Source organism: Hyperolius riggenbachi, chromosome 3, assembly GCF_040937935.1.
Source record: "Hyperolius riggenbachi isolate aHypRig1 chromosome 3, aHypRig1.pri, whole genome shotgun sequence".
NCBI lineage: Eukaryota > Metazoa > Chordata > Amphibia > Anura > Hyperoliidae > Hyperolius > Hyperolius riggenbachi.
In genome coordinates, this window is record NC_090648.1 from 375,080,305 (window position 1) to 375,095,070 (window position 14,766).

The 14,766-nt window shown below is 44.1% G+C and overlaps 1 protein-coding gene across 22 annotated transcripts in view; it reads right to left on the reverse strand.

Moving 5' to 3' along the window:
* The window catches only part of CACNA1C (calcium voltage-gated channel subunit alpha1 C), a 710,887-nt gene that overhangs the window by 123,085 nt on the left and 573,036 nt on the right, over window positions 1-14,766 (reverse strand). For all 22 annotated transcript variants that reach the window (XM_068277205.1, XM_068277193.1, XM_068277198.1 and 19 more), the window contains 3 exons: window positions 13,795-13,996; window positions 11,157-11,315; window positions 10,059-10,169 (listed from right to left, as the gene is read on the reverse strand). In XM_068277205.1, the coding sequence (XP_068133306.1) occupies window positions 10,059-10,169; window positions 11,157-11,315; window positions 13,795-13,996 (472 nt within the window). The remainder of the gene's footprint in view (window positions 1-10,058; window positions 10,170-11,156; window positions 11,316-13,794; window positions 13,997-14,766) is intronic.

Below are 14,766 nucleotides of genomic sequence, written 5' to 3' on the forward strand. Positions count from 1 at the left end.
GACATTGGCTGTATACATGACGCCAGACAGGGCTCCAGATGTATATCCGGCACCAGTTAGGACATTGGCTGTATACATGGCACCAGACAGGGCTCCAGATGTATATCCGGCACCAGTTAGGACATTGGTTGTATACATGGCACCAGACAGGGCCCCAGATGTACAGGATCTTCTCAAAAAATTAGCATATTGTGATAAAGTTCATTATTTTCTGTAATGTACTGGCAAACATTAGACTTTCATATATTTTAGATTCAAATACCCACAACTGAAGTAGTTCAAGCCTTTTATTGTTTTAATATTTATGATTTTGGCATACAGCTCATGAAAACCCAAATTTCCTATCTCAAAAAATTAGCATATTTCATCCGACCAATAAAAGAAAAGTGTTTTTAAAACAAAAAAAAAGTCAACCTTCAAATAATTATGTTCAGTTATGCACTCAATACTTGGTCGGGAATCGTTTTGCAGAAATGACTGCTTCAATGCGGCATGGCATGGAGGCAATCAGCCTGTGGCACTGCTCTGGTGTTATGGAGGCCCAGGATGCTTCGATAGCGGCCTTAAGCTCATCCAGAGTGTTGGGTCTTGCGTCTCTCAACCTTCTCTTCACAACATCCCACAAATTCTCTTTGGGGTTCAGGTCAGGAGAGTTGGCAGGCCATGGTCAGTAAACCATTTACCAGTGGTTTTGGCACTGTGAGCAGGTGCCAGGTCGTGCTGAAAAATGAAATCTTCATCTCCATAAAGCTTTTCAGCAGATGGAAGCATGAACCACCTTTTGAACCAGAAACAGCGGCAGAAGCGCCTGACCTGGGCTACAGAGAAGCAGCACTGGACTGTTGCTCAGTGGTCCAAAGTACTTTTTTTGGATGAAAGCAACTTTTACATGTCATTCGGAAATCAAGGTGCCAGAGTCTGGAGGAAGACTGGGGAGAGGGAAATGGCAAAATGACTGAAGTCCAGTGTCAAGTACCCACAGTCAGTGATGGTCTGGGGTGCCATGTCAGCTGCTGGTGTTGGTCCACTGTGCTTTATCAAGGGCATGGTCAATACATCTAGCTATCAGGAGATTTTGGAACACTTCATGCTTCTACCTGCTGAAAAGGTTTATGGAGATGAAGATTTCATTTTTCAGCACAACCTGGCACCTGCTCACAGTGCCAAAACCACTGGTAAATGGTTTACTGACCATGGTATTACTGTTCTCAATTGGCCTCCCAACTCTCCTGACCTGAACCCCATAGAGAATCTATGGGATATTGTGAAGAGAAAGTTGAGAGACGCAAGACCCAACACTCTGGATGAGCTTAAGGCCGCTATTGAAGCATCCTGGGCCTCCATAACTCCTGAGCAGTGCCACAGGCTGATTGCCTCCATGCAACGCCGCATTGAAGCAGTCATTTCTGCAAAAGGATTCCCGACCAAGTATTGAGTGCATAACTGAACATAATTATTTGAAGGTTGACTTTTTTTGTTTTAAAAACACTTTTCTGTTATTGGTCGGATGAAATATGCTAATTTTTTGAGATAGGAAATTTGGGTTATCATGAACTGTATGCCAAAATCATCCATATTAAAACAATAAAAGGCTTGAACTACTTCAGTTGTGTGTATTTGAATCTAAAATATATGAAAGTCTAATGTTTATCAGTACATTACAGAAAATAATGAACTTTATCACAATATGCTAATTTTTTTTAGAAGATCCTGTATATCCAGCACCAGTTAAGACATTGGCTGTATACATGGCACCAGACAGGGCTCCAGATGTATATCTGGCACCAGTTAGGACATTGGCTGTATACATGGCACCAGACAGGGCTCTAGATGTATATCCGGCACCAGTTAGGACATTGGCTGTATACATGGCACCAGACAGGGCTCTAGATGTATATCCGGCACCAGTTAAGACATTGGCTGTATACATGGCACCAGACAGGGCTCCAGATGTATATCCGGCACCAGTTAGGACATTGGCTGTATACATGGCACCAGACAGGGCTCTAGATGTATATCCGGCACCAGTTATGACATTGGCTGTATACATGGCACCAGACAGGGCTCTAGATGTATATCCAGCACCAGTTAAGACATTGGCTGTATACATGGCACCAGACAGGGCTCCAGATGTATATCTGGCACCAGTTAGGACATTGGCTGTATACATGGCACCAGACAGGGCTCTAGATCCGGCACTAGTTAGGACATTGGCTGTATACATGGCACCAGTCAGGGCTCTAGATGTATATCCGGCACCAGTTAGGACATTGGCTGTATACATGGCACCAGACAGGGCTCAAGATGTATACACGGCACCAGGGGCATAACTAAGAAATTTTGAGCGGGCCCCCTGCCCCCCCGACCCACTCAAGGCCGTTTTGGGGGGCTGGAGGGGTCGCAGCATGAGGGGAAAGCTATGCCACACTCGGTGGGGAATGGGGACGGCTTCCCTCCCTCACCTCGGGCTCTCCCCTCCAGCTCCAATAACCATATGTGTGCAGCGGCGGGCAGCAGCAGCTACATACCTTCTGTGCGCTCCAGCGTGGATGCTTCTCTCTCTAGTGTCTGACGCAACTTCCTGTTTATACAGGAAGTCGCGTCAGAGGCTAGAGAGAGAAGCATCCACGCTGGAGCGCACGGAAAGTATGTTTGTCTGCCGCTGCACATGGTTATTGAAGCTGGAGGGAAGAGCCCGCGGGTCCCCCTGCTGAGTGTGGCCATAGCTTTCCCCTCATGCTGCGACCACTCCAGCCCCTCAAAACGGCCCTGAGCGGGCACATGGGCTGCGGCCCCTATTGTTACACCCATGTCCGGCACCAGTTAGGACTTTGGCTGTATACACGGCACCAGACAGGGCACTAGATGTATATCCGGCACTAGTTAGGACATTGGCTGTATACATGGCACCAGACAGGGCTCCATATGTATATCCGGCACCAGTTAGGACATTGGCTGTATACATGGCACCAGACAAGACTCTAGATGTACACTCACCTAAAGGATTATTAAGAACACCATACTAATACGGTGTTTGACCCCCTTTCGCCTTCAGATCTGCCTTAACTCTACGTGGCATATATTCGACAAGGTGCTAAAACCATTCTTTAGAAATGTTGGCCCATATTGATAGGATAGCATCTTGCAGTTGATGGAGATTTGTGGGATGCACATCCAGGGCACAAAGCTCCCATTCCATTACATCCCAAAGATGCTCTATTGAATTGAGATCTGGTGACTGTGGGGGCCATTTTAGTACAGTGAACGCATTGTCATGGTCAAGAAACCAATTTTAAATGATTAGAGCTCTGTGACATGGTGCATTATCCTGCTGGAAGTAGCCATCAGAGGATGGGTACATGGTGGTCATGAAGGGATGGACATGGTCAGAAACAATGCTCAGGTAGCCCGTGGCATTTAAACGATGCCCAATTTGCACTAAGGCGCCTAAAGTGTGCCAAGAAAACATCCCCCACACCATTACACCACCAGCAGCCTGCACAGTGGTAACGAGGCATGATGGATCCATGTTCTCATTCTGTTTACGCCAAATTCTGACTCTATTGAGACTTATCAGACCAGGCAACATTTTTGCAGTGTGCCCTGGTGTCTGTGTATTAGGAGGATGAGGGGAGAGGTCAGTGTGCCCTGGTGTCTGTGTATTAGGAGGATGAGGGGAGAGGTCAGTGTGCCCTGGTGTCTGTGTATTAGGAGGATGAGGGGAGAGGTCAGTGTGCCCTGGTGTGTGTGTATTAGGAGGATGAGGGGAGAGGTCAGTGTGCCCTGGTGTCTGTGTATTAGGAGGATGAGGGGAGAGGTAAGCATGTCCTGGTGTCTGCATCAGCATGTCAGGAAGCTGACTAGTTATATGAATGCCGTAAAATAATATGGATGTAGGAGCAGAATCAGAGCCGGTCAGCCTGGAAAGGAGCAAAGATGTTAGTGGAAGAGCAAGGTCATGAGGCAGCTAGTCCAGCGAGAGACAGGGAGAGCTAAAAACAAGATCAACCTGCAAAAAATCTTGCTACATATAACCTCATATTTTACCCCAACAAAAGTGTGCAGCAACCAGAGCTCCATACAATACACAGGATAATCTAGGCATGAGAGATTTTCTTATATTCTAAACTGACCAGTTAGCAGTGCACTGTCAGCAGATACAGACACACTGCCCCCTGAAAGGAGGTCACAGCCACACAAGTTAGTAAAGTAGGGTTATGCGTCTCCCCTCATCCCAGGATCCAAAGAAAGGCAGAGCATCTAGCATATATGATCAAACCAGATTCTACATGCAGAGATATTATGCTAGTTTATGGATTGTGAAATAACAGAAATGGTTAACCGCCCGCGGCGGTTAACCAAGGTGGGTGTCTGGGGATGGGAGGAATCTCATTTAAATGTACCTATGAGGTAGCAGCCTATAAATCCCCATCAGGTCCGGCAGCTTACGGACTGTTATGATTGGGGAGTTACTAAGTGCTATGTGATTGGCTGCTGCATAATCATGTGTAGTATATAAACCTGTGTAAGAGTGACCTATATGTGACAGACTTTCAGCATGAGCTTGATAAAGAGGTGTCGAAACGTCGCTGTTATCTGCTGATATGTTTTTACTTCAATAAAAGAGCATTTACTGAACTGGATGCTGCCGGCTGTCTCCCTACTGTTGACTAAACAGGCTAACAGTGATCAAGGTAAGTGCAAGTTAAAGCTACTTCCATCCTCTCCCCAAAAAAGCCCTCATACTCACAAAATCCCTTCAGAAAGCCCCATGGTAATGATCTGGTCCTCAGTGTATTTAGGAGATTGGCTTCCTGCAGTGCCTCCTCCTTGGGTAGTGGCTCATGCACTCATTAATCCCACCTCCTTTTCAATCTATGGTAGGTGGCGTGTATAGCTACTGCAGCCAATCACACTTCGTCTTGTTGTCTAATATGGGAGGAGGAGTGGCTATGGCAACTGCCAACCTACCACTGACATACTCGCCAGAGTTTCTTGGGAGGAGGTGGAGGTATGGCTCATGGATGTGAAGACACCATCCAAACAGCCGACTAGTGCTGCAGGTTTAAGGGGGTCAACTGAGGTCACACATGACTGCTTAAGTTGAGGACCTAAGTTAGTTAAGTAAAAGCCTTTTGGTGGTGGAAGGCACAAGGCAGCTTGGTCTGTTAAGTGGAGGTGGGCTTTAACCTTGATATTAATTTTCTAGAGTGTGAACCAAGTACAGTAGTAAGTAGATACGAGCTATAATTAAAGTTTCCCCTTATTTTTGTCAAAGGAGATGTTTTCACATTTAAATAATAGAAATAAATTATGGTAACTCATTAACCCACAGCGAGCAAAAATACCCATAAGATCCTCCAAATTACCTTAAAGGGGCACTGTCACAATTAGTGACTACTGAAAACCTTTTTTTGCTGGCAGATACATAGTAATTGTTGCCATGATTAAAATGTTTTTTTAAAGCTTGCACAAAAAAAGGAGAAAATTCTTATTTAGATGGCGTTAGCGACAGATCGTACTAATGCGCTTGGAAGGACATTAGCAGCTTGCCCCCCAGCTGCTTTAGCTAATCTCCCCCAGCATTATAGTTCTCCCCATAGCACGCACTAAAGTTGCGCTCGGGGACACTGTGGGAGCACCTGTCACACTCAAAGGTGACGTCACCGCAGCTTGTACCGATAAACTGCCCCCCCCCCCCCTCCCCCAACCCCCATCTGTTTTAAAGCAAACTGGTCAATTATTTCAGAGTTTGCATCACTGTCACTTTTTCTAACTTCCCCAAGCAAGTGCAGGGACATAACATGGAAGAGGAAAAGGATAATATTTGGGCTGCAAATATCAGATATGCCAGTCTCTGCCCTGGAGCACAGAGCCTGCTTTTTATCATATTCCTCCAGCTATTTCCAGGCTCCTGTGCAGGGGCTTAAAACCTATTTGACTTTTTATTACTCCACTTAAAGTGCTCAATATGCCCTTTCCTTGGTTTGGGTATGTGTAAGAATTGACAAATGCTGTGAAGCTACATGTACCACAAGGTTCCCACAAGTATCTTTCCTGTGTGCTCATAAAGCGTTCAGATCTCAGACTCACACCGAATAAGAGGCCTCAAAGTTTAAGATTTAGAGTCTGCCCATCTTTTCTACAATCTAGTGGGATCACCAGCATATCCCACAACTATCCGTTGTTTGGTCAGAAATCCAGCGTCCCTTTTTCCTTCTCTAATGTCTCCCTTTTTCGCCTGACATACAGATCTGTATAAAAGCATATTGGGCCCCATCCAATGCATTTCTCCTAAGTTTTTTCTAGGAGATAATTTTTATCACTGTTTAAACACTTCACGTTCCCAGGGGTTTTACCCCTTAAGGGAACCTAAACTGAGAAGGGTATGGATTTTTCCTTTTAAAATAATACCAGTTGCTGATTCTGTGTCTCTAATCCTATCAGCCACAGCCCCTGAACGTGGAGATCAGGTGCTCTGACTGAAGTCAGACTGGATTAGCTGCATGCTTGTTTCAGGTCAGTGATTCTGCCACTACTGCAGCCACAGAGATCAGCAGGACTGCCAGGCAACTGGTATTGTTGAAAAGGAAACATACATATCCCTCTCAGTTTAGGTTCCCTTTAAGATTCCTGATCATTTTGGCATTTCAGCTGTGTCACTATTGATAAAGCAATAACTTTAAAGAGACACTGAAGTCTATTTTTTTTACCTTATTTGTGTATGCAGACAGCTTCAGCATTAAATTCCAAGAGGATTTGCCACATTCCCGCCGCAGAACGAGGTATTTATGCCCAAGAAATAGCACAGCAAAGTTCCACTAGCTTGCAGATCTTCCTTCCTGGTAGAGGCAGAGCTGTGCGCAGTAGCTCTGCCTTTTCACCAGTCAATCTCCGCCTCTCCCCGCCCCTCTCAGTCTTCTTTCAGGTGGGCAGAAGCTACATCTATACATTATATAGATATTGGTCTGTTGTCTGACCAGCAAAGTACTGACCCAGTGTCTCATCATATTATATACCTTATTTAGATACTGTCGGTGAGACACACATTATTGGGCCACTGCACTGCTGCTTGGAGAGCGGTGGTTGTAACTTGCCAGTATATTTGAACTATTATGGGATCAATGGGCTTGGGGGATCAGCTGTGATTTTAGGTGTTTATAACCTATTGTTGTTGGTCAATAAAGATATGTCTAATGTACTGCTGTAGTGTCAGACTTTTGACTCATATAATAACCACTTTAGAGGAACTACTTTCTTTCTGTTTTTTTATGTAAAATATTACACAGTTCTACTTTGCTTATTGTTGTACTAAAAAACCACAGGTGTGGAAATGATCAACATTTTATCCTCAGTTACAACATTAACAGTACTGGCTATACCACTGTTAATCCTTGTACATACCCTAGATGACTACCTCTGCCAAAAATCGACCCTGTGCACAGCAGCCTCTGATGTACATCGATAACGTGGCCAGTAATCAGCCCGGCACATTGTTGGCCGAGAGCATTGTTCTCCCCACTCACACAGCCGCCACGTGATGTCACTCATGTGCCGCTCTCTGTGCCCTCTGCCCACAGCATAGTAACAGAACACGTCACTAGCCTACAGGCTAGCAATGCGTCTGTACAGCTTCGACCCTGCAAGGTCCACCAAGGGACAAAATAAGAACGTTTTATTTTCGTATTTCTGTTTTTGCATTTCTACAGAGGAGACGCAGAGGGATCATGTCTGTTTAATGCATCTGTTTATGGACTTCCACTGACCAACGTGCAACACATTGTTACTGTAAAAAAAAAAATACACAAAGGAGAAAATAAAAATGGGCCTTCCATGTACTTTTAAAATCACTGCAGGAGGGAATAAGCTCTAGCGTCTGCGCACCCTTGCATGCTTCTGTGCATTTTTCAGCAATGTGTTTCATTGAAGCTTGCTGAAAAATGTACTGACGTGTGCAAGTGTGCTCTGGGCCTTAGCAAGTTACATGCAAGTTTGTAAATCAGGAATTCTGGAGAAATGTAGGTGGAAATCTATTTTGTTTTCGTACTTTGGGTTTCACATACAGTAGATTCATTGACTCGCCCACCAGCTGCATTCAGTCATGGACAAGATAAAAGCAGTGGGGAAAGCACATTTGACCCAAGAAACAAAGGTATTTTGTCCACCATTTTGCGTCTCCGCACTCTTTATACTCACTTACCCTAATGCTAGGATTTGCCTTGTTTACTTTTAGATTGAATGCTGCACAACAGAAAAAGGGATGTGTGCTCTGACCAGTCAACTCCTGACTTAAAGAGACACTGAAGCGAAAAAAAAATTATGATATAATGAATTGGTTGTGTAGTACAGCTAAGAAATAAAGCATTAGGAGCAGAGACATAAGTCTAATATTTGTTTCCAGTACAGGAAGAGTTAAGAAACTCCAGTTGTTATCTATGCAAATAGCCATTGAGCTCTACGACTTTCAAAGTCGCAGAGAGCTCTGACTTCTGATGGCTTTTATCTTAACTGTATTGTTTTTTTCTTTTGCAGAGAACAGTTCAGGAAAGGTCAAAAGTTCACTGCTGTTCTGTAAAAACATTTACAACGCTGAGTAGGGTGTAAATTGCACATATTAGAGAATGATGCAATGTTATAAAAAAAAAAAGCTGTAAAACTGAAAATAAAAATATGAGAATTTTTTTTTGCAACCAATGTTCTAGTAATTATCCATACAACACAACCAATTCATTATATCATAATTTTTTTTTCACTTCAGTGTCTCTTTAAATACTGGCTGCCTCAAGTCATCTGACTAATTAAAATGGCAAAGCGTTTGCAAATTGCATTCGCCCACCAGAATATGCAGGATCTAAACTATCCACCTGCTTTGCCTGCAGGAGTTGGCCCACGCAATACACATTGCATCTCAACAGGGGTGCCATGTGTAGGCATCCTTGTACCCCCAAGAAATAAAGGGCAGTGCAGTGCTCCCAAGTCGCGCTCATGTAGCAGAATGCAATAGACGTTAAGGTAAGTGCCTGTTTTTAAATTTTGTGAGGCAGGTGCAGGCGGCTGTTCCCGGCGCTGGCCACGCTTGGGGCGGGGGGGGGGGGTCGCCTGCACCTCCCGGCCTCCCCCTCCAGGATACCGCTGTGGTTTCCAGGCAGTGAGAGAGCTTGGGGCCCCACGGCACCCCAGTTGTATGGGGGCATTGGGAAGCCTCCTCGTGGCGCTCCTGGATAGTGCTAATGTAGCATGAATTAATTCCCGCAGGGCAACCGTTTTGCGGTATTGGTTTTAACCCTGCAAACTTTGGCATGCGAAAGCAAATGCATATTTGCATGAGCTATATCTGGTGAGTAGCCAATTAGGCCAAATTTGCAAAGCCAGATTTGTCAGGTGTTACTTGGTTTGATGCACACATAAATTCTCTATAAAGTGTTGTGTTACTTTTAGATTGAACTGAGCTTTTACAAATCCCTGCATAGCCCCGTTATTGGCAGACAAGATGCTCTCAGCTGATGACAGAAAAGGGCAGGGCAGAGTTCCAAATGAGAGAAGTTAAGGCCTCTATTCAGTCAGTAACTGGAATGGGTCAGCTCCATAGGACTATAGAAGAGAATTATCAGAAAGGAACTTGGTTGCACCTTGTAGTAGATGCAGACGTGTCAATAAAAAAACATTCTGATATATCCACTTTAACTAAGTAACATCTTAAGCATAAGACTTGCTTAGAAAGGAAAGGTTGGCATTACAGAAAAAAAAAGAGAAATTCAAATTTCTGGAGACTGTTCACAGAAAGCGTTCACCATCTGAAAATAACAGGTTATTCACACCGGTGGTGCAGTGGCTTTTGGCCTTCGCTGTGCCTCACATAAACAGTTATATCAGCATGCTTTTGTGGTCACTTCTCCTCTTTCAACAAACTCTATTTCTTCACTGGTGAAAGTCCTACAAGTGCAGCTACTACGTGGCACTAACAATGATGAATAAAGTTGGTTGAAGAGGATCCTTGAGTGCTGAGCTTTGTTCCTCCAAGCTCTGATTACCAGTTAGCCCAGAGATGGGGTACCTACCTTTGGTTTGAAAGCAATGAGTTTTAGGATCATCTCTACGGTGAAGAGACCAGTGAAGAGCATGTTGAGGATGTTCATGGCTTCCTTGAATGAACAGCTCTGCCCATAATGCTGATCAGGAGAAATAAAGGCACATTCAGACATGAGTAGTGGCACATCCCCACCTCTACCTGCCAGAAGAAGTCTGTTCTCTTATACCCATACACTTCTCCAACTATATACAGCAAGAAAAAACTTTGAGGTACAAAAAAAAGTCACAGAAGTAAATTTGCACAATATAAACTGACCATATGATAAACTACCTGAAACCATTCTTAGCGATCATTCTGGTGGACAGTTAAGGAACAAGCATTGTACAGGTATGCAGCTTGGCTCTTAGTGGAGCAATGTGCAGGGCAGGGCTGGGCTGAGGTGAGAGAGGCTCCAGCCTCAGGGCGCAGTGTAGTAGAGGGCACACAACTCACTCAGTGTTCTCCCCATAATTTTTTTCCAGCCGGGTGGTATGAAAAAGTAGCCGGGTGGCATAAAAAAATAGCCGGGTGGTGCGAGATGAGATAATGCATGGTTGGCGCTTCTCTGCTGTAAGGTGAGCAAATAACAGCCGGGTGGTCACCAAAAATAGCCTTTTGGAGCATCCTCCTAAAAAAGCCTGGGGAGAACACTGTTCCCCTATTTTGTTTGAAGCAGTGAGAAATAAGAAAAGGGGTACATGGCAGTGACTGCAAGCCAGATAACTAGAGATTAAGGTGTTGGAGGGGGGAGGCTGGGGGACCTCTTAGTCTTATAGAAATCAGTGTGTGACAGCTTGGGTGGGCGGGAATGGAGATGTGCATTTTGGTGTTTTAGCCTTGGGTGCTGGAGGACCTTGTCCCGCCTCTGGTGTGTTCTGTCCTATGAAGATGGGAGGATGGAGGACAAGCCAAGAATGATCCAACTTGCCTGATTGCGAAAAGCAATCGAACGCCGGAAGGTGAGGGACACCTGAAATTACTCTAGATTTTTGTTTCAGAGATAATCATTTCAGGCGAGAAAACTCCTGTTTTATAGAAAATAATTTTCCTGTTTATCCATTAATGGGACTGCTGGGGGAGGACTCACCTGCATGGCCAGACAGATGGTGTTCAGCAGGATCAGCACGAACATCAGGTACTCAAAGTAGGTGGAGTTGACCACATACCACACTTTGTACTGGTACTGGTTTTTGGGGATGTACCTGCGCAGGGGGCGGGCCTTCAGGGCATATTCCACACATTGACGCTGCAAGAACAACAACCAGAGAAGCTTTTAAACAATAATTCTCCCTAGAAAGAGACTCTTCTTCCATAAACTTCACTTATCACCTTACACTTAAAGCGGACCCAAACCAAACATTTTTTTTTATTAAAAATATTTAGTTGCACCACTCTGACACATACAAAGATAAATAAACACTCCTTCAAGCCTATGAGCCTTTCAGTGCATGCTTTTCACCCTTCTCTTTTTATAGCTAGGGTTATACTGGGGGCAGCCATTAGCAATTCCTCCATTGCTGGACACCATCTACTCCACCAGTTTGCCGGAAAAATCCCGGCAATATGAAAAGAAGGGAGGGGCTACTCCAATAAATGTAAAATACTTAATATTTGTCATCATGCAGCTGAAAAAAGGCTGCTATTTATTATTATAATTTAGAAAATAGGTTTTATTTCTGAAATCTTGTATTTTTAATTTGGGTCCACTTTAAGCCTTGCACACATGCTAGATGGTTCTCCTGTGCTGAGAATCTAGTGTGTGTACCTCAGCCCCTGATCCTCCACAAAGCATCACCTATAGATTTGGACTGGTTGATCATCTTGGCTGAGTGCAGGCTGTTTTGTTCGCCTACTCACCCAATCCGCTGCTCTGTCGTGCCCCCTCCACCCCACTTCAAAGCAACAGGATACATTGCAAGCCTATAGGCTAGTGATGGGTCGCTATAGAACTTGACCCTGAACTGTCTCCTGGGACTGAGTCTTAATTCCTGTGGCCAACAGTAACTGTGTGTGCACACACCTTTAGTTACAAAAAAAATCACTATCTGCCCTGTACCGCTGACCTGAATGGAAGCTCACGCACAATTCCACAGTAGTGGCCGTTCATTGCTAGCGAACCTAATGCTTTCCTGTGAGCACTGGCAGCTTATTTATTAAAGGTAATTACCACACGTCTCGATAAATATTTATTAGTGCTGCAAGAATGTTTTTGCAATTTCTCTTGCTGGAAATTAGCATTTCAATACAACTAGCTTCCTACACAAGTAATCAGCTGCACAAAGTTGTTAGTTATTCTACATACCTGCACTAATTGGTTGAATAGCAGCAGCATTCCTGCTCCCAAGTTGATAACCTGTATAAGTGTCAAGGCGGAGGGGTTATGGAGAGGCTGGGTGATTGTATGCTTAGGAATCTCAGTATGCAATATAATAGTATACATTAATTTAGCCAGCCTGTAGAGATCGTTTGAGAGGATAGCTTATTTCTCAATAAAAGTGGGATTTTACTGTAAGGGCTCTTTTATCAAGTTTGCTGTGCCGCAGTGGACAATATCATCACATTGCGTACACTGATATTCCTATGGGGCTTCAACATCTGGTGTTCTTACTGCAGGGAAAATTCATGGTTGTGGGAGAGGGGGAGACACAAACCTACTGCAGGGAAATTTCATGGTTGTGGGAGAGGGGAAGACACAAACTTACTGCAGGTAAATGTCATGTTTTGGTAGAGAAGGAGACACAAACTACTGTAAATTAATCTCATCCTTAGGGGAGGGGAGGAGGCATAAACTACTGCAGCTAAAACTCATTTTTGTGGGCGGGGAGGAGAAATGAGTCAGGGTTCGTTTCCACTTGTGCGGTGCGAATTAGTAGAGGAAACTGCAAAACAAATTTGCACGCGGATGCAAATTTTACCGCGAATTCACGGGCGTTTTCACATATGTTAGTAAATATGCAAATTTAACCATGTCAGTGCCTGTGTGCTTTTACATTCATTTTATGCGAACACGCCTGCAAATTCACGGTAAAATTTGCATACGAAAATGCATGCAAATTTCCTATTATATTCATTGTATGCGAATCGCAATCGCAAAGCGGTGTGCGAATTCTGATGGCTCTGCCGTGCAGATTTTTCCTGCACACAAAACCTGCACAGGATTTCTGACAAGTGGAAACAGGCCCATCCACTTGTATTGGTTATGTGAATTTGCATGCAGAAAACGCATGCAGATTCACACAAGTGGAAATGGGCCCTAAAGGGAAACCTCACCATTCTGAGAGGCAAGGTCAGATTCAGGTAAAATAGAGGCCTGGTAAAATATGAGCATGTAAACCCTTACATTTATTACTATATTTTAACCTTGCAATCTTTGACTTGAGGGCCTCTGAGAATCTCTGGGCCCAGGGCCATCATCCAGCTCTCGAGGGAGGGAAGGAGACACAAACTACTAGAGGGAATACGCTTAATTGAGGGAAAAGTAGACCCAAAATAACAAAGGAAAGTCTAACTATCACACTCATAGACCAATCTCATCACTAAGAAGGAGAAACAAACTACTGTACAACTATCTCACCACTGTAGTGAAAAGGAGACACAAACTACTGAAAAAAAAAATCTCACCCTAGTGTGAGATGCAAAACACAAACTACTGTTGTAGATACTAGAGAGGATTGTCATCTGAGGCCTCTACCACCTCTAACCCAACATTCAGAAACTAGTGTTACCTGGTTCTTGTCCAGCTCACAGTTCTTGTACTCCTGCTCTCCTTGCTCTTGAAAGGTGACAATAACGAAACCTACAAAGATGTTCATCATGAAGAAAGCAATGATGATGATGTAGATAATAAAGAAGATGGAGATCTCGACACGGTGGTTGTAGATTGGGCCGACATCCTCCGTGTGTGAATCAATAGCTCTGTACAGCAGCCTGATGGAAGGACAAAACACAATGTCACAGCTTCACCTTTTACATTGATTTTCTTAAAAAATGCAACCCACCTATAAGTAAACATTTGCAATGTGCAAAATGCACCATTGTGGGAGGGAATGAGACACAAACTAATGCAGAAATATTTCCCTTTGTGGTAGGGGAGGAGACACACAATTCTGCAGATAATTATCACCATTGTGAGAAAGAAGAGAGGCAAAATAACTACAGGGAACCCTCCCCAATGTGGGAAGGTGGATGACCACTAACTCCTGTGAAAACTAACCATTGCAAGTTGGAAGGACACACAATCTCTCCACTGTGGGAGGAGAGAAGACACAAAACTACTACAGGTATAGTGAAATATCACCATTGTGGGAAGGAAGGAGACACAAACTACTTCAGGGAATTCTCACTATTGTGAGAGTGAACAAAACAAGCAACTGCAGGGATATTTAATTGTTGTGGGACAGGAGATGAAACAAACTAACATTGGTAATATTACAGATATTCTTCTACATAATTCCAATAGTAAAATATCATTAATCTGTACCGACATCTTACTATGACCTAACCTAATCCTACTCTCACACAGAACCCTCCCTCTACCAACGCCTAACCCCTCCTACCACCCCCCACCCCGTTGCTTAACCTAACCCCCCTCCCCTGGCGGTGTCTAACCTTAATCTCCCTCCCTCAACTACCCCCAGTGCCTAAACATAACCTTCAATGTTGATTGTTAAGCCCCTTAACCATCCCACCCCTCCATG